This window comes from Telopea speciosissima, chromosome 6, assembly GCF_018873765.1.
Source record: "Telopea speciosissima isolate NSW1024214 ecotype Mountain lineage chromosome 6, Tspe_v1, whole genome shotgun sequence".
NCBI classification, from domain to species: Eukaryota; Viridiplantae; Streptophyta; class Magnoliopsida; order Proteales; family Proteaceae; genus Telopea; species Telopea speciosissima.
In genome coordinates, this window is record NC_057921.1 from 58,317,263 (window position 1) to 58,344,608 (window position 27,346).

Genomic DNA, 27,346 nt, shown 5'->3' on the forward strand with positions numbered 1-27,346 from the left:
TGAACATGTGAAGTAGTAGTTTGTAACTAATTTGTATAGGTTAAGATGATTGCAGCTTTTTCTGATGGTGTTCCATCTGTTGTGCCAGCTCCATGAAGGTGTGAAGAAGTCAGGCATCATGGGCTTCTACGATCCATGTCCTGGAGAACTTAAGCAATTGCATGTGGAGTACACTTATGCTGGCGAGCGATTTGAGGTCCTAAATTCTTCTCTTTAGTTGTTCTTTATGCAACTTCATGCTGTTGGAAATAATCTTGCATTGTGTTTTTCCTTGTGCAGGTTATAGTTAATGATTATGAGGAGCTGGTGATACCGCAGTCGCAGCATAGAATCTGAATTCCATTCATTCTTGATTAATTTTCAAATGCTACCTTGGCCACCTCTATCAATTTTGCATGCTTTGGCCATGCCCTTTGAGGTACCCTTGCATAGCACTACCACCTCATTGATTTTGTTATGCAGATATCCCTGGCATATTTATCCTAGTCAAGTTATTGAGAGAACTCCATATTGCTGATGTAATTAATAACTACAAAAGAAATAAAGACCCTCAATTCATTTCTTGCATCTGTATACCAAATTTTTTACTCAAGTCTATGCATGAATATCTCCTCATGGTGATTTCCAGCTTTCATTGTGCTTGTCCAAATTGCAACTTTAATTTTCATATCATGGCTAAATCATGTCGTTCTTGCACCATCTTTTAGCACAGGGTTTGTAATGATAAGATGTACCTAATTGCAAAGTTAGGACCTTCCAAGCTGCTTGATGAGTCAGTCCCCAGTAGGGACATTTTGATCATTTTTCTGAAAACCATTTTAATCTTTGGAAGATACACTTCTAGAGTGGTCTAAAAATCCATTCATCATCGCCCATATTTAGGGTGACTAATGTCTACACTGTTTGATGACCACCGTCTTCGGATCTTTTGTCCATAATTCTCAGAGAGGAAAGAAATACCCTGGTTGAGTGCCACTTCAAGAAGGCAAACGTGTATCCAAGGTGATTTTTCATCAAGTCATTTGACTGAAGATGGCCGTGACACATTGATTTGAGCCACAATATTTACTCTCTCCTTCAGGTAGAAGGATAGTGGTACCCAGAATTATTTTTCACATCACTTTAATTCCAGGGAAGAGTATGAGAAGCATAGTAGATTGTATTCAATCATTCATTAATGGGTTAGTTAACACACTGATCGTTCTTCTTATAGTAACAATTAGAAACTTGCATGAATACATTGGTAGAGGCTACTGGAATATGATGAATCTCTTGCTCCTCCCTTATCTCTCATTGGTTCCTCCTTCATATCAGCCTCATTTCTATGTCAAGGTCTTGTTATCCTGTCCAAGTCCAACCTTCAAGAACTTCCAATTCAGGAAATCCTTGACCTCAAGTCGCAAGGTCAATGAGAGGCGAGTTTACACTTAAGCCAGGCCCTCATTTTATCAAAAACCTTTTAGATAAGCAGCCAAGGATTTACCTTATGCAGTTGATTCTCATTCTTAAGTAGATAAATCCATTAACACTGAACAATGCCATCAGGTTAATCAACTTGAGCAGCACAAGGTTGCTATGAACGAGTTGTGTTTGAGTTTGTGAATACACAAGCTATGAGTTTGTTGTTGGTGTTCATTGTGTTGATCCACACTTGTTCCCTAAGGCATATAGTGCTAGCAGCCGAGAATTTCACATTTCAAAATTGATCAAAATTTCAGAGAAAGAGATATGAAAATAACCAACCGATTACCTCTTTATACAGTCTAAAATAAAAGAGTAAAATAGTACAATTACATAAAACAAGAGGAAGGAAGAAAAAAAAAAAAAACCCAAAAAATTTCATATCCCCAGTTGGGACTTCCATTTGTGTGCCACCTCTGAGAGTGATTTTCTAGAGGACCCCTTTTCGCTTAACACCTTAGTAGCCGCATCCTTGAGGGTCCTCATCCTCTTACATAAGCTCTTCCCTTCTTCCCATTCCAGTAAGCACTTCACCACCCTAGCAATCTCCATTCTCCCCACTATTCCATCCTTCTCAACTTTGGGTGTCAAAGCCACTTTCAAATCCTCAACCAACATCATTGCATTCATCTTTTGTTCTGCATGGAGTGGCCATGCAATCAATGGTACCCCATGAACCACGCTCTCTAAAGTTGAGTTCCAACCACAGTGGGTGATGAACCCTCCAGTCGAGACATGGCTAAGCACTTGTATCTGAGGAGCCCATGAAGGTACTACCAAACCCCTTCCTTTGGTCCTCTCTAAGATACCCTTTGGCAAGAAAATCAAAGGGTCTTCTTCAGTAGTTTGGGCACCTAAATGGGTAGTATTTGGGTTTCTGACAACCCATAAGAATCTTTGCCCAGAACTCCAATCCCAATGTCAGTTCATTTAGCTGCTCCTGTGAGAGTGCACCACCACTCCCAAATGAAACAAACAAAGTGGAACCAATAGGTTGATTGTTCAACCAACTAAGGCACCCAGAAATATCAGTTCCACTATCCCTCGAACCATTTTGAGTGAGTGGCCCTATTGGATAGATAGGTGGCATAGTTGGGTCTTCACTTTCCTTCAAAGCATTAATAGCGCCAGCTTCCATCTCCGTGAAGCTATTTAATAGAATACCATCAGCCAATTTGAAACGCTTGGAATGGTATAAAGTCCATGTATATACCTTACTCTGTCTGTCTTGGACTGAGTCCATTAAATCTTTTCCATGAATTGGCACACATCCTGGTAATTTCACTGGTTCAAGTAGTTCTCTATATTCACTAGAGAGCAACTTGTCAAGTTTGGGCAAATGGAGGGACAACGACAACACCATGGCCGTGGAAGGGAAGAAGATGTAACAAGGAACGTTGAATTCTCTAGCCACATCAAATGCATCGGTGCCAAAGAGATCAACAACCAACGCAGCGACGAGATTTGTGGAAGTTAAGAGCTTTAGAGCTTCATGTAGTGAAGGGAGGGAATGGAGTATGGTGAGGTAGATACGAGTTTCAACATTTGTATCCTTAGAGAGGTCGTCAAGGTTAATAGGTGAGAGAAATATGGTATCGATGCAGTTGGGGAGGGTATCCAGGATTTCTTTCTGAGCTTTGGTTGGAGAACCATCAATAGTTGGGATTGTGAATGTAATGGAGAAATCATGGTCATAGACAAATTGCTTTGCAAATTCAACTAGAGGGATGAGGTGACCCATTCCTGGAGCAGGTAAAATGACAATGTGTGGTGTTTGTTTTGCTCCTTCCATGGTATATATGCCAATGCTTTCAAGGTTGAAGGCAAAGAGAAATTGGAGAAGAGGGCAGGCTTGTGAGGTTGTGCGAGATGTATTTTGGAGAGTTGAAGAACAAGGAATGAGGGAGGGGCTATATATATAGACAGGCCCAGCTGATCTCCTAGTCCTTTATTTAATATTATTTCTTAAACATACTTTCGTCTCTCTCCCTTTTTCTCTTCTATCTCTATCTTTTTAATGCTATCTGATCCTTCCAATTATCCAATTTATTTATTTATGGGTCTTCCTCGTGTCAAAGAAACTCCACGTAACATTGTGACTCCCAACATTATCGTGTTTTGGAGCATCTATCCCAACTTCTTGTTAGATCGGGAGACGAGAAAATAAATAAAAAAAAAAAAAAAATTTCTCAAACAGCCGATTGGCCCTCATAATGATTTGATGTGAATTTTCTTTAATTTATTTTGGTGCTTTTGGATTACACACTCCCTTCCTGGTTTAGCTTTATCTCACTCATTTCAAGAAGAGGGTGGGTGGTAATTTTAGGTGCTCATGTTTCTGAGTGTAAGAGCCATGCAGCCAAACAATGTTCTTTATTTATTTATTTATTTATTTATCATGAATTAACCAATGCACCGAATGCACCTATTATCAGTCAACTGTTGGACATGGACACCGCAACTATAGAGAAATATCTATGTAAGATGATTGGTTGAATTAGCAATCTTCTACATCGGTGGGATTTTCATATTCATAGGAGTGTGGTCTTTGCACTAGCATAGGGCAATCAGAGCATGAGTGGGAGCATCAACAAGGATGGGTTTTTGCATTCACAAGGGTAGCATGGTCATTTCACATCCTCTTGTGTTTGATGCAAGCACCACATTGTGAGACAAAGTTCATTTAAAAAAAACAAAAACTCTGTTTGAGAGCGAGACATACGTCAGTGCTTTCATGTGTCTCTCTCTCTCTCCTCCATATATGAAAAGACACCCCTACCCCCTTGTTTGGGGAGAAGAGAAATAAACACAGAAAAACATTGGCATAGGCCACGCGCTCCTTGACAAAGATCCACTTCCAAGCAGAAAATATCAAGCTATACTGTTAATGAAGGTAAGGATGGGCATGATTTTAGACGTCTGGAAGAGCATACAGAAATTTGAGTTGGCAAGAACCCCAAGCGACAGTGCAATTGACAAGAGACGAGGCCTAATGAAGTTGAAGGTCCTAAGTTCGACTCCGCCTCCCCCCTTGGAGCCACCCGCCTGAGAGAAAACTCCCTAATAAACATGCCCCCAGTATCTACACCTCCTGTTCAAAAAAACAAAAAATAAAAAGTTGGCAAGGGACCACTACACTGACGTTTTGAGATGGTAATGTGAGTGCGTCACTCTTGGAATACGTTTTGGCCAAAATTCATACATATCTTTACCGATCTATGTAAAGTTGTAGTACATGACGTGTACTGGATTTGATAAAATCCAACCTGGAACATACATACATACATACATACATCAAATGGAGATAAGTACTAGTAGTCTAGTAGAGCCCCAAAACCTATAGATATTCTAGAAAAGGGCAATTACTATCACTATCCTACATTTAGCCTATATTTACTAAAATTACCCTACCTTAAATTTTTTTTTTGAAACTACCTTGTTTTTAAACTTTTACATCTCCTTCTACCCTCATGTTTTTAAATACCCAGACTACCCTTCCTTTTCACCTAGTAACCTTTAACCTACCATTCTTCTATTTTTTTTTTTTTCTATTTTTATCATTAAAATAGTAAAAAATGAAAGCACCCACCCGCTTCTTCTCTCTCCCATTTTTTACTCCATTCATTTTTTTTCTTCAATTTTTCTATTTAATTAATTTTTTATTCAACAGTTCATCTTCATCGTTCTTCTTCGAACAAATCATGGTTCTAAGTATCGGTATCCTATCGTTAGTATCGGGTGATACGTACCGATTTTGCTAGTCACCGTCATATCGATAGCACAATATAGACAAGGGGTAAAAATGTCAGCAAACTCATTTTTTAAGGAGATTTAGGGGTAATTTTATCTGTTACAACCGATCCAGGTTGATACCGTATCGGTATCGTATCGATTTTGCAAGTTATTGATACCCATTCCAATATCGTGCACTAAAACCATGAAACAGATCGACTCTCTTCAAAGTACCCCACTTCTTCATTTTTTACCACATGCCAGGCTCAGGAGCTGGTGGGTGTTTTCATTTTTTATATTTTAATGACAAAAATAGTAAATATAAAAGAAGAATGGTAGGTTAAATAGAATAACAGGTTACTAGGTGAAAAGGAAGGATAATCTGGGTATTTAAAAACATGAGGATAGAAAGAGATGTAAAAGTTTAAAAGCAGGGTAGTTTCAAAAAAAACCTTTAATATAGGATAGTTTTAATAAATATAAGTTAAGTGTAGTATAGTGATAATAATTGCCCCCACTAGAAATCATAAAGCTTTCTCCCTCATAACAAAGCTTTGTCCCTCTTAACCTATAGTGAAACAAAAGCGGATAAAGTTCTAATTTGTAGATTAATTACTTTAGGTTGTTTTTGGTAGCCGTCCATTATAGGCAATATTCATGATTAGCTTAATTACCTTCATAAACCTCAATCAAGGTAGGTTAAATCTTTAATTTCAAATTAGATTTATTAGGTGCTGAACAATAAGTATATAGTAAGAATTTGGTTTAGGGACACCTACCGTTGATCAAGCAGTTGCTAGGTGCCCAACACTTTCTCATTCTATAACTTAACATTTACCCTGAGATTTGGAGCATATCTACCATTGAGTTTGAAGTTGATTTAACACTCCTACATTGATAGAGGAGCACCATTTATAGGTTCTAGACCTTAATCTAAGTAGCGACACCCATTTTTCTCATCCACCCTCTTGTGACGTGAGAGGGTACATACCAAGAGGGTATCAAAACAGTCATGTGCTTTTCCCCCTGGGGTATGACAGGACACCCTCCGTCTTGTATACCTAATACCCCTAACCCGATCTACTCCTTGATCTTGATTCAAGGGTGATCCTATATCAATGGTTCGCTATAGACCAAAGGTAAAAAGGATTAATAAAACTCCATTTTTTAAAATGGAAATCATGGGTAAATCTGTCTAATCTAGACCGATACTGAATGATTCGGATCTGTATCAGCTGAGACTCATCCTGTATCCGATACAGATTCCTTAAACAATGAATTGCTAAACTCATAACCATTAAGTCTTCTAGTGTCACAATTTTCTAAAATTTTGGTGCCGGTTCTATAAAGAGTGATGTTTTAAATCTGTATTATTAAATAAAAGATCCTATATAATAGATGCACTTTTTCCTCTTACCTTTCTGATTGAGAGGAGGGTTTAAAAGATTACCAGTGTTTAGTAGAGGTTGAAAGATGAAGTTTTTAAAGTTTCAGTTGCTCCCTGACATTCCAAGAAGTGTTGTATCTATAATTTTGGAATTGGTTCCTTAAAAGATGGTTTCTTTTAAATCGTTGTTACTCATGCAATAGATACACAGTTTTCTTTTTATTTTTAGATTGGGAGGAGGGTTTCAAATATTACCAGTTCTTAGCTGTTGAAAGTTGAATTTCGATCTAAACTTTTAGTCCAGATAATGCCTATAATGACAGTATTCCTCACAGAAGAAGTATCTTTGGCAACTATATATAAAAAAACCAATTGATAACCAATTGAGAGAGAGAGAGAGAGAGAGAACTATAAATAACCAATTGATTTCTCTTTGTACAGTTTAAAACGAAGAATAGAATAACTTAAAACTAATAAAACAGGGGAAAGAAAATAAATTAGATTCCCACTTGGGATTTCCATCTGTGTGCCACCTCTGAAAGTGATCTTCTAGAAGACCCTTCTTCATTTAACCCCTTAGTAGCTGCGTCCTTGAGTATTCTCATTCGCTTCTGTATGTTCTTTCCTTCGTCCCCTTTGAATAAGCATTTCACCACCCTAGCAATCTCAACTCTCCCCACTATTCCATTCTTTTCAACTCTGGGTCTCAAAGCTGCCTTCAAACCCTCAACTAGTAATACTGCATTCATCTTTTGTTCTGCATGAAGTGGCCACGCAATCAATGGTACTCCATGAACCACACTCTCTAAGGTTGAATTCCAACCACAGTGGGTAACAAACCCTCCGGTTGAGACATGGCTAAGCACTTGAATCTGAGGAGCCCATGAGGGTACCACCAAACCCCTTCCTTTAGTCCTCTCTAAGAAACCCTTTGGCAATAAAGTCAAAGGATCTTCTCCAGCACTTTGGGCACCTAAATAGGTAGTATTTGGGCTCTTGACAACCCATAAGAATCTCTGCCCACTATGTTCCAATCCGAACGCCAATTCATTCAGCTGCTCTTGTGAGAGGGCACCACCACTCCCAAATGAAACAAACAAGACAGAACCAATAGGTTGATTGTTCAACCACTTAAGGCACCCAGAAATATCAGCTCCATTATCCCTCGAACCATCTTGTGAGAGTGGCCCTATTGGGTAAATAGGTGGCACACTTGGGTCTCCACTTTCTTTCAAAGCCTTGATAGCGCCGGCTTCCATCTCGGTGAAGCTATTTAATAAGATACCATCAGCCAATTTGAAACGCTTGGAATGGTATAAAGTCCATGTATATACCTTACTCTGTTTGTCTTGGAGTGAGTCCATTAAATCTCTTCCATGAATTGGTACACATCCGGGTAATTTCACTGGTTCAAGTAGTTCTCTATATTCGCAAGAGCTCAACTCATCAAGTTCAGGCAAATGGAGTAACAATGACAACACCATGGCCGTGGAAGGGAAGAAGATGTAAGAAGGAAGATTGAATTGCCTAGCCACATCAAATGCATCGGTACCAAAGAGATCAACAACCAAGGCAGCAACAGGAGTTGTGGAAGTTAAGACCTTAAGAGTGTCATGTAGGGAAGGGAGGGAACGGAGAATGGTGAGGTAGATTCGAGTTTCGACTTTTGTATCCTTGGAGAGATCGTCAAGGTTAACAGGTGAGAGAAAAATGGTGTTGATGCAGTTGGGGAGGGTATCCAGGATTTCTTTCTGAGCTTTGATTGGAGAGCCTTCAATAGTTGGGATTGTAAATGTGATGGAGAAATCATGGTGAAGAACGAATCGTTTAGCAAACTCAACAAGGGGGATGAGGTGACCCATACCTGGAGCAGGTAGAATGACAATGTGTGGTGTTTGCTTTGCTCCTTTCATGGTGCCTATGTATCCTTTCTGCAGGTTTGGAAGGCAAAGAGAAATTGGAGAAGCGCTTCTGAGCTTGTGAGGTTGTGTGAGAGAGATGAATTTTGGAGGGATGAAGAACAAGAAATGGGAGATGGGGCTATATATGGATTGGTCCTGCTCTCCCAATCCTTTATTTATTATTATTTTTTAAAGACATATAGTGATTGTCTAATATAAGCTTTTCCTTGGGTATATAGTCATTAATTTACCTGACTCATTAGCTGGCTTATATAAATATAAAAATTGTTATATGAATATAATAAGAATGGTACACGTGTAATGCATGAATGTAAGCATACTAATTATCCAATTTATTTATTTTTGGGGTCTTCCTCGCGTGACAAGAAACTTTCTGGAGCATTAATGCGAAACCCCAATATTAATTTTATGTTCTAAAGCAACCCTACTGGGAATCTAGAGAGGGCGATTGGGAAAAAAAAAATTATTTACTTCAAATAGCCAACTGGCCCTCATATGGTTTCAATGTTTCATTTGAAATTTCTCTTCGGATGACACACACCCCTTTCTTTGGTTTATATTATCTTATTTTTATTTATTTATTTATTTATCTTGGAGCGTGTGGATGACACACTGCAAGAAACTCTCTCATTTATTTTAATTTTTTAAAACTTAATTATTAACATGGTTTCATCAATTAATGCACCGAAGGCACCTAGCCAGCTATAATCTGTCTTTTTAGTGTTGAATTCTTTGGATTTAGACACTACAACCATAATTAAAGAAATATCTAATAATTAAAGATAAGCACGGCTACGACTTTAGGTTGTCTTGAAGAGATTACCAGAAATTAATTTTAGTTGGCACGGACGGGACCATTGAAATCCCTGAAAATTATCACCTCCAGTTTGCTGACCGGCCCAGTTCCCCAGTTCCTCTAATAGGGGGATGGTGGACCCCACCCGGGCAGGGTGTTTGGGCATGGGTAGAGAGGTCATTTCAGCCCCCCTTTGTTAGAGGAACTGGGGAACTGGGGAACTGGGCTGGTCAGCAAACTGGAGGTGATAAAGATCCTTGAAATCCCCCTTCTTCGTTTCCTCGTGACACTAGACAGTTTCGTAATGGTCACGTTTGGTGATGCCACTTTGAATTACTCTTGAAAATGTTCAAGTCCAAAATTCATTTATTCATTCATTCAAATAACCACCAGTACTGATCTATATATCCAAAATGTACTGGAATTGATAAGATAAATCCAACCTGGAAAATAAATCTATCAAATGTGATAAATATGCAGTTTCGTATAACTACCCAAAAAAAAAAAGAAAAAAAAAGAAAAAAAAAGAAAAAAAAGTGCTATGTCCAAGATGTAAAGATATTCTTTATATTAACATTCCCCCTTAAACTCGATGTTTGGAAACCAGAGTGTTGAAGCATTCTAGAAAAGGTAGTAGAAGCTTCCTCTGTGGTTGCATGAACTCTGCATGTATTTTTTCTTGTGCAAAGTGACCAATCCTTGAGTTGACAGTTGGCAATGCAAGATTGAGACACTGCTCAAGTGGGTTGTTAACGTACGTGAACATTATGATGATCATGAGATTCCATCTAAACGGTTGTGAGTTGTTCATGTATACTCACATATGTTAACATTATGCTGATCATGCATGACTTTACAAGTTTAGAATAACTTATAAACAGAAATTAATTGTCACGGAACCACTACACAATATCATAATGGTGAGGTTCGGTGCATCACTACACAGTGTCTTTTTTTTGTTGGTAAAACATCACTACACAGTGTCATAGTGTAAATGATATGTATCCAGTAGTAATCCAAAATGTGATAAATATGCAGTTGAGTCAAATGATTTATTTATTACATACAATTGGAAATATCAATAATGATATTGTTGGTTTCCTTTTGAATTCGGTGGATGATGAACATCATTGATTAGAACAAGAATTCAAAGACGAATTCTCATTTAATCAGGAGGGAATGATGTAGGCCCGGATCATATGGGGTTCTGAAATCTAATCTAGGTGGTGACTCAAATTCTTTAAGAACCCCCTTTCTTTCAAAAGGAGCATCAACTTGCCTTTCTATTGAAAGGAGTGATAACTTTTAAACATAAAATGACAACTCAATATCATATCATCAAACCCAACGAATCCAGGACCAGTTCGAAGATCACCAGGGTCGGATTTTTGGTCCATGGTTCTCACTGTGGCAACTCTACTAGGATCTTGTCAAACTTCTAAATTGTGAGTTGCTCCTTAACATGACAGGAAGCATTGTATCTATAAATTTGCACTTGGTTCTGGTCGTATTTTTAAAATCTATATTACTAAAAGAAAAAATACCATATATTAGATAAGCTTTATCTTTTTGGGATTGGAAGGAAGGTTTCAAAGATTTTTTTTGGTCCAAGGGAGGAGGGTTTCAAAGATTACTAGATTTTAGCCATTGAAAGTGGAACTTGTAAACTTTTAGTTTAGAAAATGCTTATAATGGAGGATTTTGGTCAAATATGCAGAAACCTTACTCTGACTAAACATGGACCCATGGAGGGAGAGAGAGAGATTAATGAAGTGAAAATAACCAACCAATTCTCTTTGTACAATAAAAAAACATAGATTAAAGTAGTAGAATTAAATAATACAGGGGAAAAGATATAAAAACCGAAAAATGAACTGAAAATAACCAACCGATTTCTTTTTGTACAATAAAAAACATATAATAAAATAGTAAAATTAATTCATACATGGGAAATGAAAAAAACCAAATAAAATCATATTCCCACTTGGGACTTCCATTTGTGTGCCACCTCTGAGAGTGATTCTCTAGAGGACCCCTCTTCACTTAACACCTTACTAGCTGCATCCTTGAGCATTCTCATCCTCTTCCGTAAGCTCATCCCTTCACCCCCTTCAAATAAGCATTTCACCACTCTAGCAATCTCCACTCTCCCCACCAGCCCATTCTTCTCAACTTTGGGTCTCAAAGCTACCTTCAAATCCTCAACCAACATCACTGCATTCATCTTTTGTTCTGCATAAAGTGGCCATGCAATCAATGGTACCCCATGAACCACACTCTCTAAGGTTGAGTTCCAACCACAATGGGTGACGAACCCTCCGGTAGAGACATGGTTAAGCACTTGTATTTGAGGAGCCCATGAGGGAACCACCAAACCCCTTCCTTTGGTCCTCTCTAAGAAACCCTTTGGCAAGAAAGTCAAAGGGTCTTCTCCAGTGCTTTGGGCACTTAAATATGTAGTATTTGGGTTCTTGACAACCCATAAGAATCTTTGTTCACTAAGTTCCAATCCAGATGCCAATTCATTCAGTTGCTCCCGTGAGAGGGCACCACCACTCCCAAATGAAACAAACAAGACTGAACCAATAGGTTGATCGTTCAACCACCTAAGGCATCCAGAAATATCAGATCCATCATCCCTCGAACCATCTTGTGTGAGTGGTCCTATTGGGTAAATAGGTGGTACATTTGGGTTGCCACTCTCCTTCAAAGCCTTAATAGCATCGGCTTCCATCTCAGTGAAGCTATTTAATAGGATACCATCAGCCAATTTGAAACGCTTGGAATGGTATAAAGTCCATGTATATACCTTACTCTGTTTGTCTTGGACTGAGTCCATTAAATCTCTTCCATGAATTGGCACACATCTGGGTAATTTCAGTGGTTCAGGTAGTTCTCTATATTCGTAAGAGTGCAACCTGTCAAGCTTGGGTAAATGGAGGTACAATGACAACGCCATGGCTGTGGTAGGGAAGAAAATGTAAGAAGGAAGATTAAATTCCCTAGCCACATCAAATGCATTGGTACCAAAGAGATCAACAACCAAGGCAGCGATGGGAGTTGTGGAAGTTAAGACCTTTAGAGCGTCATGTAGGGATGGGAGGGAACGGAGTATGGTGAGGTAGATACGAGTTTCGACCTTTGTATCCTTGGAGAGGTCGTCAAGTTTAACAGGTGAGAGGAAGATGGTATCGATGCACTTAGGGAGGCTATCCAAGATTTCTTTCTGAGCTTTGATTGGAGAACCATCAGTTGGGATTGTGAAGGTGATGGAGAAATCATGGTGAAAAACAAATCGCTTAGCAAACTCAACAAGGGGGATGAGGTGACCCATACCTGGAGCAGGTAGAATGACAATGTGTGGAGTTTGTTTTGCTCCGTCCATGGTACCTATATATGCTTTCTAAGGTTGAAGGTAAAATGAAATTGGAGAAGGGGCTTGTGAGGTTGTGGGAGATGTATTTAATTTGGAGGAATGAAGAACAAGGAATGGGAGATGGGGTTATAAAATAGATTGGCCCAGCTCTCTCAGTCCTTTATTTATTATTTTTTGAACATAATTTCATTGTTCCTTCCTTGTGATATTTTCTTCTTCTTTTTTTATTTTTATTTTTATTTTTTATCTTTTCTCTCTCTCTCTCTCTCTTGTGTGTGTGTGATTGAAGTATTCTAACTAGCATTAGCTTTTATAATAGTTATTTATCTTGAAGCGTGTGGATGACACACTGCAATTCTCTCATTTGTTTTAAATTTTTTTTTTTTAAATTATTACCATGAATTCATGACCAATGCACTGACGGCACCTAGAATTTGTCAAGTGTTGGATATTGACACCTTGTTGCGGAACCTTGCGGTACAATGAGTTCAATCCTTGAGAGTTGGCACTGCCCTGTCCTGCCCCCATTGAAATCATCCCTTCTTCGTGTCCTCTGGTGAGGGTAGCACTCCCAAAAGAATAAAAAAAAAGAAAAAGAGAGACACAGCTAAGTGCTAATGGATGATGGTGACTTTAGAAGTTTAGAATAGCTTGCAGAAACTAGTTTCATCGTCATATTTGGTGATGCTACTGCGAGTGTAATATATTGTTTTTACAAGCAAAAGAGAGGACGGAAAGCTTACATATTCTAGAAACAAGAAAAAATTGTTCCTCAATATCTATTAAAAACGAAGGAAAAATATCTCCTCTAGTTTTCTGTCTGGCCTAATTCCCCATTTTCTCTAATAAGTTAGGGATGGTGGATTCCATCTAGGCAGAGTGTTTGGGCAGAGGTAGGGATGTAAACAGATCGGATTCAGCTCGGATAGTGCTATATACGCATTCACATCCGATTAATTTTCGGACGGATTCGGATAGTGCTAAATGGATACGGACACGAATATGGATCGGATATTTTATCCGTTTACATGTAAATATAGCTTTTCGGATAGCTATAGCCTATCCGTATCGGCGTCCATTTAGCTTTCAGACGATTTCAGATTGTGCTAAATAGATACAAACACGGATTCAGAAACGGATTTCAACTATTCATTTACAGCCCTAGGCAGAGGTAGGGTGATCATTCCGATTTCCCTTGTTAGAGGAACTGGGGAATTGGGCGGGTAGGGAACTAGATGAGATAAAGATCCTACAAAACATAGCGGATTATAGGTAACTTAAAGGGGAAAGGTGGATGCGACAAGATAGGCATACACGCCTTCTCTATAGTGATCTACCATATTTGGAAAGCCCGTAATTTCAGAAGATGGGCAGACAAATCTAGTACAATTGTTTAGATTTGAGAAGCCACCACCTTTGAGATCAAATCTATGTTGAGCAGGGATGAAATACGGTCGGTTTTTTTTTTTAAACCCTAGCCCAACCCTAGAAACCTTTAGCTAGCCTAGCCTAGGCCCATCTTGAACCTGACGTAGGATCTAAAAAACTCAATCCAGGCCCAAACCCTGCTAGGCTCAGCCCAGCCCAGGTCCGCTATGATTGATCCTGATCGGGCCAGGCTGGACCGGGTTGGCCTTGATGACCCTAATTTTTGTCAAGGCCAAATTGACTCTGTTTAGCCCTGATTGACCCTGATAGGTCCTTTCAATGTTAAATACTTCAACTTTCAGTTGCTTGATTTTTAGAAAATTATGTATAGAAAGAAACAAAAACTGTATTTGCTATCTAAAATGCATATAGCCCTTATGAAATTGAAAGAGGGATAAGGTAGAAACAGATCTACAAACAGGAATATGCTTGATTTAAAAACTTGCTTCTAATTACCTTAGAAAACTGATGTTGATGCAATCATAGAAGTATATAAGGTGGGGAAAACTGGATGAGCACAATAGCAGAAAGAATATAAACTAATTTAAAAAGCCTTCCTTTTTCATGAAACCCAACTCCATCAACTACTCCAGTCCAGAAAACAGAGCCAATGATAATAAAGAAAGCCAACACCCCAGGGAAAGAAACATAAGAGAGAATGCTCAGGTCCAACTAAACTGAAGGCAAAATTACGAGGGCAACAAGTATAATAAAACTTTCCTTTCCTTTCCCGTTTAGAAAGTAGCAGTGGCAATGACAAAAAGAAGTATCAAGCTCAACCACCCTCCCTCTCATAGTGATGTGTTACACACACACACACACACACACAAAGGACAGCAATAGGAAACTAAAATCAGGCATTATTTCAAAGGAAAGTATAAAGAGAGAAACGGTAAAACACCAAGTCACCAACAGGGAGAGAGAGAGAGACATGGACATTTATCTGCTCCATTTCCTGGGCAGGTCCATTTCCCCAAGTGCCTCTAATAGAGAAAACAGAAATGATCACCTTACCCCTGCCCGGGTGGGATCCACCCCTCTATTAGAGGAACTTGGGGAAATGGAGTGAACAGGAAATGGAGCAGATAAAAAATAGAGAGAGAGAGAGAGAGAGAGAGAGAGAGAGAGAGAGAGAGGGGTGCTCCACTGCTTCGTGCTCTTGAGTTGCAGAAGCCAAAAGAAGAGATTGAGAGAGGAGTTCGATTGAAATTTGCAGTCTTGAAGCAAGTAGCTCTTCGGCGACGACGGTTGAATGCTAGCAACCTAGTACCCCAGCATTCGGTGAGACTTGGGAGTTGGGAGAAAAACGAAAATCCTAAATGAGTAAATGGTTATTACCAAAAAAGAAATGAGTAAGCCTGGGAGTAGGGATGTAAACGGATCGGATTCGGCTCGGATAGTGCTATATCCGTATCTGCATCTGATTAATTTTCGGACGGATTCGGATAGTGCTAAACGGATACGAACACGGATACGGATCGGATATTTTATCCTTTTACATGTAAATATAGCTTTTCGGATAGCTATAGCCTATTTGTATCCGCATCCGTTTAGCTTTCGGGTGGATTCAGATAGTGCTAAATGGATACGGACACGGATACATAAACGGATTTCGGCTATTCATTTACACCCCTACCTGGGAGGCTAAATCGAAAAATGAAAATTGAAACTTCCAATTTCCTAAAGACTAAATCGGTAAATGTGTTTTTACCAAAAAAAACTATAGTCTGGGTTAAAATTAGGGCCGAGCTAGACTCAGTCCGAGGTCTCAACCTTAGGCCAGCCCAGCCCTGACCTTGAGCTTGAACAATTGAACCCTAACCCGCCCGCAAGGTTGAAAAACCCAGCCCAGGCCCTGTTCAAGCTCAAGGTGGGCTAGGGCGGGCTCCGGCCGACAAGGCCAAACTTACACCCCTAATGTTGAGTCTCTCTTTTGGCCCTTGGTTGAATTCCCCCAAGAATCATCATCATATTGCTATTTCTTGGAACTTCCCTATCCCTCCTTAAAAGGGTTGGGATTTGATTTTTTTTCCTTACTTTTCTTATCCCTTGTTGTTCTCCCCTTTGCTGCATTCTTTTTGTATATCTAGGTAGGCTTCATTAAATATAATTTTATTCACTCAAAAAAAAAAAAAAAAAAAAAAAAAAAAAAAAAAAAAACCCACAGAGCAGATAAAGCTTTTTTTTTATAGAATATTTACTATAGTTTTCCAGCACTGGTAAATAAAGGAAGGGATGATGAACTTCTAGCTCAGTGGCCGTCTCCACCCAATATGAGTGCTATAAGTCCAAGGAGTTGAGGGTTCGATTTTTATCCGCCACTCTTCTTGACATATAGTAGTACTAGTAGGTTATAATATGTGTGGCCTTATACATGCCTACTTGTTGGCCCCTAATGGGTCCCTTTTTGGCTCTAATGTGGATCTACCTCCAAAAAATAAAATAAAATAAAGTAAGAAAAAAAGGGCATTCTAACAACTATTTTAATCTTGGTATTGGGGTTGATTCGGACTGGAATGGAATTAGAAAGAATCGGCAATGGTCGGTTCCAAAAATCTTAAAATCTGCCTATTAGATCTGAAAACCTAACGATCCAATCTCAAAAACCGTAGAATCAGCCATTCTAGAACATTGAGAATCGAAGTCGGTCATAGTTGATTTCGATCTGGATCCACCAATTCAACCAATCCAATTCCAATTTTTGAAATTCATTCTAATGATGCAAATAAATCACCATAAGCCCCTGAAGTAGTATTTACTTGAATGATCAAATCCTTCAATAGTTTCTAGGTAGGGACTACTTCTCATAAATCCCACACAAGATGTTTCCAATCTATCAAAAAAGTACAAAGAGATCGAAAACCAATTTCATAGGAACTGACATGGCATATCCCTTAAAATCACTAGACATATTCAACATCAAAATTTAGTAGCATGGTTTAAGAACCTGGAATTGGACACGAGATTAGTCTCCAAAGATTCCGATCAACTCGGATCGGAAATGGATGGAACCCTAGAAATTGCAATGGCTAAGATGCAACAAAGATCCATATATCTGTAATTTTTGGAGTTTTTTTTTTTATTAAAAACACTTACAGATCTTTGGTACAAGAGGTAAGTTTCATTGATTTACTTCATTTTATTGACTAAAGAAGGGAAAAAATGGTAAAAATATATCAATTAAAAGATGATTTCTTTTAAATCGTTGTTCCAAAAACAAAAAATCTCATGTAATAGATACACGTTTTTCTTTTTAGATTGGGATCGGAGGAGGGTTTCAAATATTACCAGTTTTTTTTTGGTAAAGAAATATTACCAGTTTTTAGCTGTTGAAAGATGAACTTCGATCCAAACTTTTAGTCCAGATAACGCCTATAATGGACGGTATTCCTCACAGAAGAAGTATCTTTGGCAACGAGAGAGAGAGAGAGAGAGAGAGTAAATTAAAATTAACCAACCGATTTCTCTTTGTACAATTAAAAACAAAGAATAAAATAATAAAATGGAATAAAACAAGGGATTGAAAAAAAAAAATGTTCATAATCCTAGTTGGGACTTCCATCTATGTGCTACTTCTGAGAGTGATTTTTTAGAGGACCCTTCTTCACTTAACACCTTAGTAGCTGCGTCCTTGAGCATCCTCATCCGCTTCTGTATGCTCTTTCCTTCGTCCCTTTCTAGTAAGCACTTCACTACCCTAGCAATCTCCACTCTCCCCACTGTCCCATTCTTCTCTACTTTGGGTCTCAAAGCTACTTTCAAATCCTCAACTAGCGATACTGCATTCATCTTTTGTTCTGCATGGAGTGGCCATGCAATCAATGGTACCCCATGAACCACACTCTCTAAGGTTGAGTTCCAACCACAATGGGTGACGAACCCTCCGGTCGAGACATGACTAAGCACTTGTATCTGAGGAGCCCATGATGGTACCACCAAACCCCTTCCTTTGGTCCTCTCTAAGAAACCCTTTGGCAAGAAAGTCAAAGGGTCTTCTCCAGTGCTTTGGGCACCTAAATAGGTAGTATTTGGGCTCTTGACAACCCATAAGAATCTTTGCCCACTAAGTTCCAATCCCAACGCCAATTCATTCAATTGCTCCTGTGAGAGGGCACCACCACTCCCAAATGAAACAAACAAGACAGAACCAATAGGTTGATTGTTCAACCACCTAAGGCACCCAGAAATATCAGCTCCATTATCCCTCGAACCATCTTGTGTGAGTGGCCCTATTGGGTAAATAGGTGGCACACTTGGATCTCCACTTTCCTTCAAAGCCTTAATAGCGCTGGCTTCCATCTCGGTGAAGCTATTTAGTAGGATACCATCAGCCAATTTGAAACGCTTGGAATGGTATAAAGTCCATGTATATACCTTACTCTGTCTGTCTTGGAGTGAGTCCATTAAATCTCTTCCATGAACTGGTACACATCCGGGTAAATTCACTGGTTCAGATAGTTCTCTATATTCGCAAGAGTGGGATTCATCAAGCTTGGGCAAATGGAGGAACAATGACAACACCATGGCCGTGGAAGGGAAGAAGATGTAAGAAGGAAGATTGAATTTCCTAGCCACATCAAATGCATCGGTGCCAAAGAGATCAACAACCAAGGCAGCGATGGGATTTGTGGAAGTTAAGACGTTTAGAGCATCATGTAGCGAAGGGAGGGAACGGAGTATTGTGAGGTAGATACGAGTTTCGACCTTCGTATCCTTGGAGAGATCGTCAAGGTTAACAGGTGAGAGAAAGATGGTATCAATGGACTTGGGGAGGCTATCCAAGATTTCTTTTTGAGCTTTGGTTGGAGAACCTTCAATAGTTGGGATTGTAAATGTGATGTTGAAATCATGGTGAAGAACGAATCGCTTAGCAAACTCAACAAGGGGGATGAGATGACCCATACCTGGAGCAGGTAGAATGACAATGTGTGGTGTTTGTTTTGCTCCTTTCATGGTGCCTATGGTTTTCTGTAGGGTTGGAAGGCAAAGAGAAATTGTAGAAGCGCTTCTGAGCTTGTGAGGTTGTGTGAGAGAGATGTATTTTGGAGGGATGAAGAACAAGGAATGGGTGATGGTGCTATATGTATATGGATTGGTCCAGCTCTCCTAGTCCTTTATTTATTATTTTCTTAAGGACATTTATATATAGTGATTGCCTAATATAAGCTTTTCCTTGGGTAATGATTTACACGAGTATATGAATATAATAAGAATGGTACACGTGTAATGCATGAATGTAATCCTACCAATTATCCAATTAATTATTTATGGGGTCTTCCTTGCGGCACAAGAAACTTTCTGGAGCATTGTGACTCCAATTTTAATTATAGGGAGAGTGGGAAAAATAAAAATCATTTAATTCAAATAGCCAACTGGCCCTCATATGTTTTCAAGTAAAATTTCTCTTTGGATGACACACTCTTTTTTTTGGTTTATTTTATTTTATTTTATTTATTTATTTATGTTAGAGCGTGTGGATTACACACGGCAAGAAATTTCTTATTTGTTTTAATTTTTATTTTATAAACATAATTATTATTCATTATGAATTCACCAATGCACGCACCGAAGGCACCTATATATAATCTGTCGTCTAAGTGTTGGATTTGGACACCGCAACCATAAAGAAATATCTAATTAGGTTATTTGAGATAAGGACACCCACGACTTTAGAAGTCTTGAAGAGCTTAACCGACTTTTTTTTTATTTGTTTTTTTGGGGGGTGGGGGGTTGGGGGATTAAGAGCGCATATATATTATTTATCTATTGTGGGGAGTGACCTAAGGAGGAGATAATTAAGGTACCAGTCAGGAGACTCGAACTCAAGATATCCTGGTGAGCATGGGCATGAAGCGCACCATGATTCATCGACTGAACTAGGCAATTGTTGATACTTACAAGAAATTTTAGTTGGCACGGATGGAACCATTGAAATCCCTTCGTGTCCCCGTGAAGGTAGCACAACACTTTCAAATGATTTACACAAAAAAAAAAAAGAAATAAAGCAGCAGTGCTAAGTACTAAATTACTAATGGATGATCATGACTTTTGAAGTTTCGATGGAATAGCTTACAGAAATTTTGAGTTGTCATGAGCCCACTAGATAGTTCCATAATGGTGACGTTTGTTGATACCTCTTTGAATAATCGTCACTCTTGAAACTGTGAAGTCCAAAATTCATATAACCATCAATGATCTATCATTGATGTGGATACTCTGGTCAGGAAGGCCATGTCGATTGAGTGTTCGATGATTTAACTGTGTAACTATTCTCTCACATGTCCGGGACACTCTTTTGAATAAGAATATCCTTTACTAAAAAAAAATAAGAAAAAAACCACCAATGATCTACCCAAAATGTATTGAAATTGATAAATCCAGCCAGAAGATCGAATACATCAAATATGATAAATATGCAGTATAATTATGAAAAAAAAAAAATTTGAATGGTATGTGTAAGGTGTATAGATATTCCTTAACATTCCTCCTTAAACTCAATGTGGGAGTTGATCCAGGGCTTGCCCCGGTGATTCGCTATTCCCTATTCCCTTGGAAGAACTACGTCGGGCGCTTGATCGGTGGTTCAAGTCTCCTTAGCGATACCTAGTTCACATTTAATTGCTTTCCAAGAAGTGGAGCTTTTGGGTACCATATTTGACCCCTTGTGGGTCCCCTCATTGCCTCCTTATGGGGTCCTGGTGAGGTTGATGGCCGGTGAGCCCTTGAAGCACCCAAAAAAAAACCTCAATGTGGGAGAGTCGAGATCATCCTGAGTTTGAAAACCAGAGTACTGAAGCATTCTAGAAAGATAATATTAGAAGCTTCCTCTATGGTTGCATGAATTCTGCACGTATAATATTTTTATTTTTATTTTTATTTTTTTGGGGTACAATGAGATCAATCCTTGAGTTGGCAGCTGGCACTGCCCCCACTGCTAAAGTGGTAATGGATGATGATCATGACTTTAGACGTTTAGAATAGCTTACAAGAAATTAGTTTTCACGGGCCCACTTCACAGTGTCTTAGTGGTGAGGTTCGGTGATGCTAATGTGACTGCATCATTCCTGAATCTATCCAAAATGTGACTACATGATACGTATATACCGAATTTGATAATATAGTAGTTATCTAAAATATGATAATTACTAGAGCCCCAACAATCATTTAGATATTCTAAAAACAACAAAGCTTTGTCCCTCAATATCTATCATGGTTAATTTTAGGGATCAAGATCAGATCGACATAATCGCACAATCTGGTCCTTGATTTCGATACAAACCCGATCTCGTATCAATAGATCGGTATGGATCAAAGGCAAAAAGGTTTTAAAAAACCAATCCCATTTTTAAAATGGAAAGCAATGGTAAATCTATTGATCCAAACCAATATGGGGTGATCCATATCAGTATTGGCTGAGACGAATCCTATATACTTTACCGATTTCTAAAATAATACCTATTGAGATAAATAGCGGACAAATGTCTTGTTTGTAGATTAATTACTTTAGTTTCTCCGAACTACCAAATAAAGTAAAGGAGACGGACATTCTAGCAACGATTTTAAACTTGGAATCGGGGGTTGAATCGGTCACTGTTGATTCTGATTCGAATTGGATTATGAATGGCCGTAATAGATCCTAAAAATCCTAGAATCAGCATGCCAGATATTAAAGCAGAATCGGGATCAGTCGAGGCCAATTTCGATTCAAATAGGCAATTTTACAAGTCTGATTCCGATTTCTGAAAATATTGCATTCTCGTGATGCAAGTAACTCACAATTAGACCTTGAAGTCCTGCTTAATCTGCTCCATTCACTATCAAGAGAAGGAAGGGGAAGACGAGACAGCTGACACTTATGAAGAACCCCCTTTTAAATACTCGAAGAGCAAGAGCAACAAAAATAATGATCAATGTCCTCAATAGCATTCCAGCAAAGACAACAGTTTGGAATATTGATATCCTTAGGGAGAGAAACTCCTGAGTGGGCAAGATGCAAGTAAAAGCCTGCCAAGAGATAAAGCTATGCCTCAGGATATGATGACTAAACCATATGACATTCCATCAAAGAGCAGTAGTACCTTTGGTTTTCACTAGCTAACTCCCAAGTAAAGACAAAGGTGAAGTACTTGGCGTAGGAGGGCATCCACTAAACATAATCCCCACTACCACATGGACTTCTGGAGACTGAATGCAACTAGTTCCAAGGCAAGGGCTGAAGAAGTTTGGGGGGGGGGGGGGGAGGCGCAATTCCTACAAACCATCAATGAGAATAGAGGAGACAGGAACCATGTGACTGGAGCCTGCATCATATCTAATTAATCCTCTCACCAAAGACAGGAAGAAAACCACTTCAATGCCAATTATCAAGCCATAACCTGGTTAAAGAGCTATCATCTATCATGCATTTAATCTTATTTGATGCAATATTCTGGAGCTTAAGGAGCTTCCTCAAAGTCCATGAAGCATCAACAACACATGAGACTGTCCAAATGATATCTGAGTTGAGGTACCTAGAGTATACTCAAATAACCCAAATACTATCTTTCTTCTCTGTAATCCTCCACAGAAGCTTCAAGAGGCCAACTTTATTGACATCTTTAAACCTTCTTAGAAAAAGTCCCCTCCCCCTTCTTTGGAAGGTAGACAGAAGCCCAATTGATACTACGTAAGAATCTATTGTTATCACTTCCTTTCCAAAGGAATTCATAAAAGCCTCAATCTTCCGTATCATCGAGTTCGGAATCCCATAAACACCAGTTCAGTATAAATAAGAAGACTACATGATTGCTCTAACCAACTCCAACCTGCTAGAAAAGGAAAGAAGGTTACTCTTCCATAACTGAAGCCTTTTCTTGAGCCTGTCCGGAATAGATGAGTAGTGACGCTCAGAGAACCTAAAAACATAAGAGGGAGACTAAGATAAGAAATGGGCAATTGACCAAGCTTGCAGCCCACTAGATCCCTTAGGATCTCTTTAACATCAATTGGCAGACTAGAGATGGAGATCAAGATTTTTGGGGATTTAAGGCCAATCCAGACAAGTTTGCAGATAAGCTTAAGGCATTTGAAATAACAGATAAAGATATTTTAGAGGATCTAGAGAAAATGAAGACATCATCAACATAGGTTTAAATGCTGGTATTGTATTGACGGACCCGATATTGATATTGATGACCGGGGCACCTTGAACGCCAGATTTAACAGTTGTTGAAAGCTGACATTTCTAAATTTCCAGTTGCTCTTTGACTTTTCAAGAAGCGTTGTATCTATAATTTTGGGGTTGGTTCGTTAAAATGTGGTATATTTTTAAAATCTATATTACTAAAACAAAAAAGTCCCATAAAATAGACACATGTTTTCTCATCTTCTTTGAGATTGGGAGAAGGGTTTCAAAGATTACTAGTGTTTAGCCGTTGAAAGTTGAACTTCTAAACTTTTAATTTAGAAAATGTCTATGATGGAGGGTTTTACTCACAGGAGAAGTACCATTGGCGACTAGTGAGAAGTATAGTCAAACATGCGGAAACCCTTGCTCTAACTAAACATGGCTCCAGGAGGGAGGGAGGGAGAGAGAGAGAGAGAGAGAGTAAACTAAAAATAATAATCCACTAATTTCTCTTTGTACAGCTATAAACAAAGAAATAAAATAACAGTGGAAAGAAGAAAAAAAAAATTACATTCCCAGTTGGGACTTCCATCTATGTGCTACTTCTGAGAGTGATTTTTTAGAGGACCCTTCTTCACTTAACACCTTAGTAGCTGCGTCCTTGAGCATCCTCATCCGCTTCTGTATGCTCTTTCCTTCGTCCCTTTCCAGTAAGCACTTCACCACCCTAGCAATCTCCACTCTCCCCACTATCCCATTCTTCTCTACTTTGGGTCTCAAAGCTACTTTCAAATCCTCAACTAGCGATACTGCATTCATCTTTTGTTCTGCATGGAGTGGCCATGCAATCAATGGTACCCCATGAACCACACTCTCTAAGGTTGAGTTCCAACCACAGTGGGTAACAAACCCTCCGGTTGAGACATGGCTAAGCACTTGTATCTGAGGAGCCCATGTGGGTACCACCAAACCCCTTCCTTTGGTCTTCTCTAAGAAACCCTTTGACAAGAAAGTCAAAGGGTCTTCTCCAGTGCTTTGGGCACCTAAATAGGTAGTATTTGGGCTCTTGACAACCCATAAGAATCTTTGCCCACTAAGCTCTAATCCCAACGCCAATTCATTCAGTTGCTCCCGTGAGAGGGCACCACCACTTCCAAATGAAACAAACAAGACAGAACCAATAGGTTGATTGTTCAACCACTTAAGGCATCCAGAAGTATCAGATCCAACATCCCTCGAACCATCTTGTGTGAGTGGTCCTATTGGGAATATAGGTGGCACACTTGGGTCTCCACTCTCCTTCAAAGCCTTAATAGCGCCGGCTTCCATCTCGGTGAAGCTATTTAATAGGATACCATCAGCCAATTTGGAACGCTTGGAATGGTATAAAGTCCATGTATATACCTTACTCTGTCTATCTTGGACTGGGTCCATTAAATCTCTTCCATGAATTGGTACACATCCAGGTAATTTCACCGGTTCAGGTAGTTCTCTATATTCACAAGAGTGGAATTCATCAAGCTTTGGCAAATGGAGGAACAATGACAACACCATGGCCGTGGAAGGGAAGAAGATATAAGAAGGAAGATTGAATTGCCTAGCCACATCAAATGCATCGGTGCCAAAGAGATCAACAACCAAGGCAGCGATGGGAGTTGTGGAAGTTAAAACCTTTAGAGCTTCATGTAGCGAAGGGAGGGAACGAACTATGGTGAGGTAGATACAAGTTTCGACTTTAGTATCCTTGGAGAGATCGTCAAGGTTAACAGGTGAGAGAAAGATGGTGTTGATGCAATTGGGGAGGGTATCCAGGATTTCTTTCTGAGCTTTGGTTGGAGAACCATCATTTGGGATTGTAAATGTGATGTTGAAATCATGATCAAGAACGAATCGTTTTGCAAACTCAACAAGGGGGATGAGATGACCCATACCTGGAGCAGGTAGAATAACAATGTGTGGTGTTTGTTTTGCTCCTTTCATGATGCCTATCTATGCTTTCAAGGTTGGAAGGCAAAGAGAAATTGGAGAAGCGCTTCTGAGCCTGTGAGCTAGTGTGAGATGTAATTTGGAGGGATGAAGAACAAGGAATGGGTGATGGTGCTATATATATACGGATTGGTCCAGCTCTTCCAGTCCTTTATTTATTATTTTCTTAAGGCATATAGTGATTGCCTACTATAAGCTTTTCTTTGGGTAATCATCTACACGAGTATATCAATAAAATAAGAATGGTACACGTGTAATGCATGAATGTAATCCTACTAATTATCCAATTAATTAATTATTTATGGGGTCTTCCTCGCGGCACAAGAAACTTTCGGGAGCATTGCGACTCCAATTTTAATTAAAAGTGGAGTGGGAAAAATAAAAAATTATTTAATTCAAATAGCCAACTGGCTCTCATATCATATGGTTACATGTGAAATTTCTCTTCGGATGACACACTCCTTTCTTTGGTCTATTCTATTTTATTTATTTATTTATATATTTATCTTGGAGCGTGTGGCTAACACACTGCAAGAAATTCTCCCATTTGTTTTAATTGTTGTTTTATAAACTTAATTATTATTATTACCGAAGACACCTATAATATATCTGTCTAAGGGTTGATTTCTTTGGATTTAGACACCGCAACCATAATTAAAGAAATATCTAAGAAGGTAATTAAAGATAAGGACGGCCACGACTTTAAAAGTCTTGAAGAGCTTACCACAAATTGTAGTTGGCACAGAGGGTAGCACAGTACTTCCATGTGAATAATAAGAAAAAAAAAGAAAAAAAAAAGATAAGGGAGTATATGGAAGGTGTATATAAAGATATTCCTTAACATTCCCCCTTAGACTCAATGTGGGAGAGTTGATCTAGAGTCGATCCAGATCAACTTGAGTTTGGAAACCAGAGTACTGATCGAAGCATTAATTCTGGAAAGGTGACAGAAGCTTCCTTTGTGGTTGCATGAACTCTGCGTGTATTTTTTTTTTTATTTTTTATTTTATCGGTATAATGAGACCAAATCCTTGAGTTGGCACTTGGCACTGCTCAAGTGGTAATGGATGATGATCATGACTTTGGAAGTTTAGAATAGCTTACAAAAAATTAGTTGTCACGGGCCCACTACAGTCATAGTGGTGAGATTTGGTGATGCTGCTATGACTGCATCACTCTTTTTTTGTGCTAAAAGATTAGCAAGTATATATTAAATAATAAAAAATATGTACAAGAGGTTAAACGCCAGAAAAATATTCATGGCTCAACCAAACCAGAAGCAAAACACCAAAGACTTCAGCCTCACTACACATTAGCAGAAGCGATAGTATGATCTTCCCGTGGCTTCCCAATCAATCGACTGCATCACTCCTGAATCTATTCAAAATGAGATAACTACTAGAGCCCCAAATCCATATTTTCAAAAATAAATATGCAGTTGAGTTAGATGATTTGGATCCGGTATTATCATCCACCATTAATTAAACTATTTACATATTCTAAAAACAACAAACTTTGTCCCTCAATATCTATCATGGTTAATTTTAAGGATCAAGATCAGATCGACATAATCGCCCGATCTGATCCTTGATCTCGATCCAAAGCCGATCTTGTATCAACGGATCGATATGAATCAAAGGTAAAAAGGTTTTAGAATAAAAATCCTATTTTTAAAATGGAAACCAGGGGTAGATCTATTGATCCAGACCGATATGAGGTGATCCCTATAAGTATCGTTGAGATGAATCTTGTAACCTTTACCGATTTCTAAAATGATACCTATTGAGATAAATAGCAAACAAATGTCTAGTTTGTAGATTAATTACTTTAGTTTCCCCAAACTATCAAATAAAGTAAAGGAGACAAGGACATTCTAGCATCGAATTTAAAACTTGGAATCAAGGTTGAATCGGTCACTGTTGATTCTGATCCGAATTGGATTATGAATGACCGTAATGGGTCTCAAAAATCCTAGAATCGGCATGTCAAATCTTAAAGCAGAATCAGGATCGGTCATGGCCAATTTCGATTCAAATAGGCAATTCAACCAGTCTGATTCCGATTTATGAAAACAGTGCATTATAGTGATGCAAGTAAATCACAATTAGACCCTGAAGTCTTGCTTATTCCGCTCCATTCACTTTCAATAGAA

The 27,346-nt window shown here is 38.8% G+C and overlaps 5 protein-coding genes and 1 pseudogene across 5 annotated transcripts in view; 1 reads left to right on the plus strand and 5 right to left on the minus strand.

Moving 5' to 3' along the window:
• LOC122665164 (chaperone protein dnaJ 13-like) overlaps positions 1 to 612 on the plus strand; it is a 43,292-nt gene extending 42,680 nt beyond the window's left edge. The window contains exons 12-13 of the mRNA XM_043861241.1: positions 89 to 196; positions 280 to 612. Of these exons, the coding sequence (XP_043717176.1) occupies positions 89 to 196; positions 280 to 336 (165 nt within the window). The 3' untranslated portion in view covers positions 337 to 612. The remainder of the gene's footprint in view (positions 1 to 88; positions 197 to 279) is intronic.
• A 1,227-nt stretch (positions 613 to 1,839) lies between these two features.
• Positions 1,840 to 3,276, minus strand: LOC122665989 (annotated as a pseudogene).
• A 3,801-nt stretch (positions 3,277 to 7,077) lies between these two features.
• LOC122665263 (hydroquinone glucosyltransferase-like) lies at positions 7,078 to 8,493 on the minus strand. The gene has a single exon (XM_043861368.1). The coding sequence runs from the start codon at positions 8,491 to 8,493 to the stop codon at positions 7,078 to 7,080; it is 1,416 nt and encodes a 471-aa protein (XP_043717303.1).
• A 2,777-nt stretch (positions 8,494 to 11,270) lies between these two features.
• LOC122665072 (hydroquinone glucosyltransferase-like) lies at positions 11,271 to 12,705 on the minus strand. The gene has a single exon (XM_043861132.1). The coding sequence runs from the start codon at positions 12,681 to 12,683 to the stop codon at positions 11,271 to 11,273; it is 1,413 nt and encodes a 470-aa protein (XP_043717067.1). The 5' UTR covers positions 12,684 to 12,705.
• A 4,934-nt stretch (positions 12,706 to 17,639) lies between these two features.
• On the minus strand, positions 17,640 to 19,055 carry LOC122665051 (hydroquinone glucosyltransferase-like). Its single transcript, XM_043861108.1, has one exon. The coding sequence runs from the start codon at positions 19,053 to 19,055 to the stop codon at positions 17,640 to 17,642; it is 1,416 nt and encodes a 471-aa protein (XP_043717043.1).
• Positions 19,056 to 23,775: 4,720 nt separating this feature from the next.
• LOC122664275 (hydroquinone glucosyltransferase-like) lies at positions 23,776 to 25,233 on the minus strand. The gene has a single exon (XM_043860023.1). The coding sequence runs from the start codon at positions 25,186 to 25,188 to the stop codon at positions 23,776 to 23,778; it is 1,413 nt and encodes a 470-aa protein (XP_043715958.1). The 5' UTR covers positions 25,189 to 25,233.
• Positions 25,234 to 27,346: the final 2,113 nt, after the last annotated feature.

Bases quoted from the DNA above. Each gene is read 5' to 3' on its own strand.
- LOC122665263 (XM_043861368.1), bottom strand. From the start codon at position 8,493: ATGAAAGGAGCAAAGCAAACACCACACATTGTCATTCTACCTGCTCCA.
- LOC122664275 (XM_043860023.1), bottom strand. From the start codon at position 25,188: ATGAAAGGAGCAAAACAAACACCACACATTGTTATTCTACCTGCTCCA.
- LOC122665072 (XM_043861132.1), bottom strand. From the start codon at position 12,683: ATGGACGGAGCAAAACAAACTCCACACATTGTCATTCTACCTGCTCCA.
- LOC122665051 (XM_043861108.1), bottom strand. From the start codon at position 19,055: ATGAAAGGAGCAAAACAAACACCACACATTGTCATTCTACCTGCTCCA.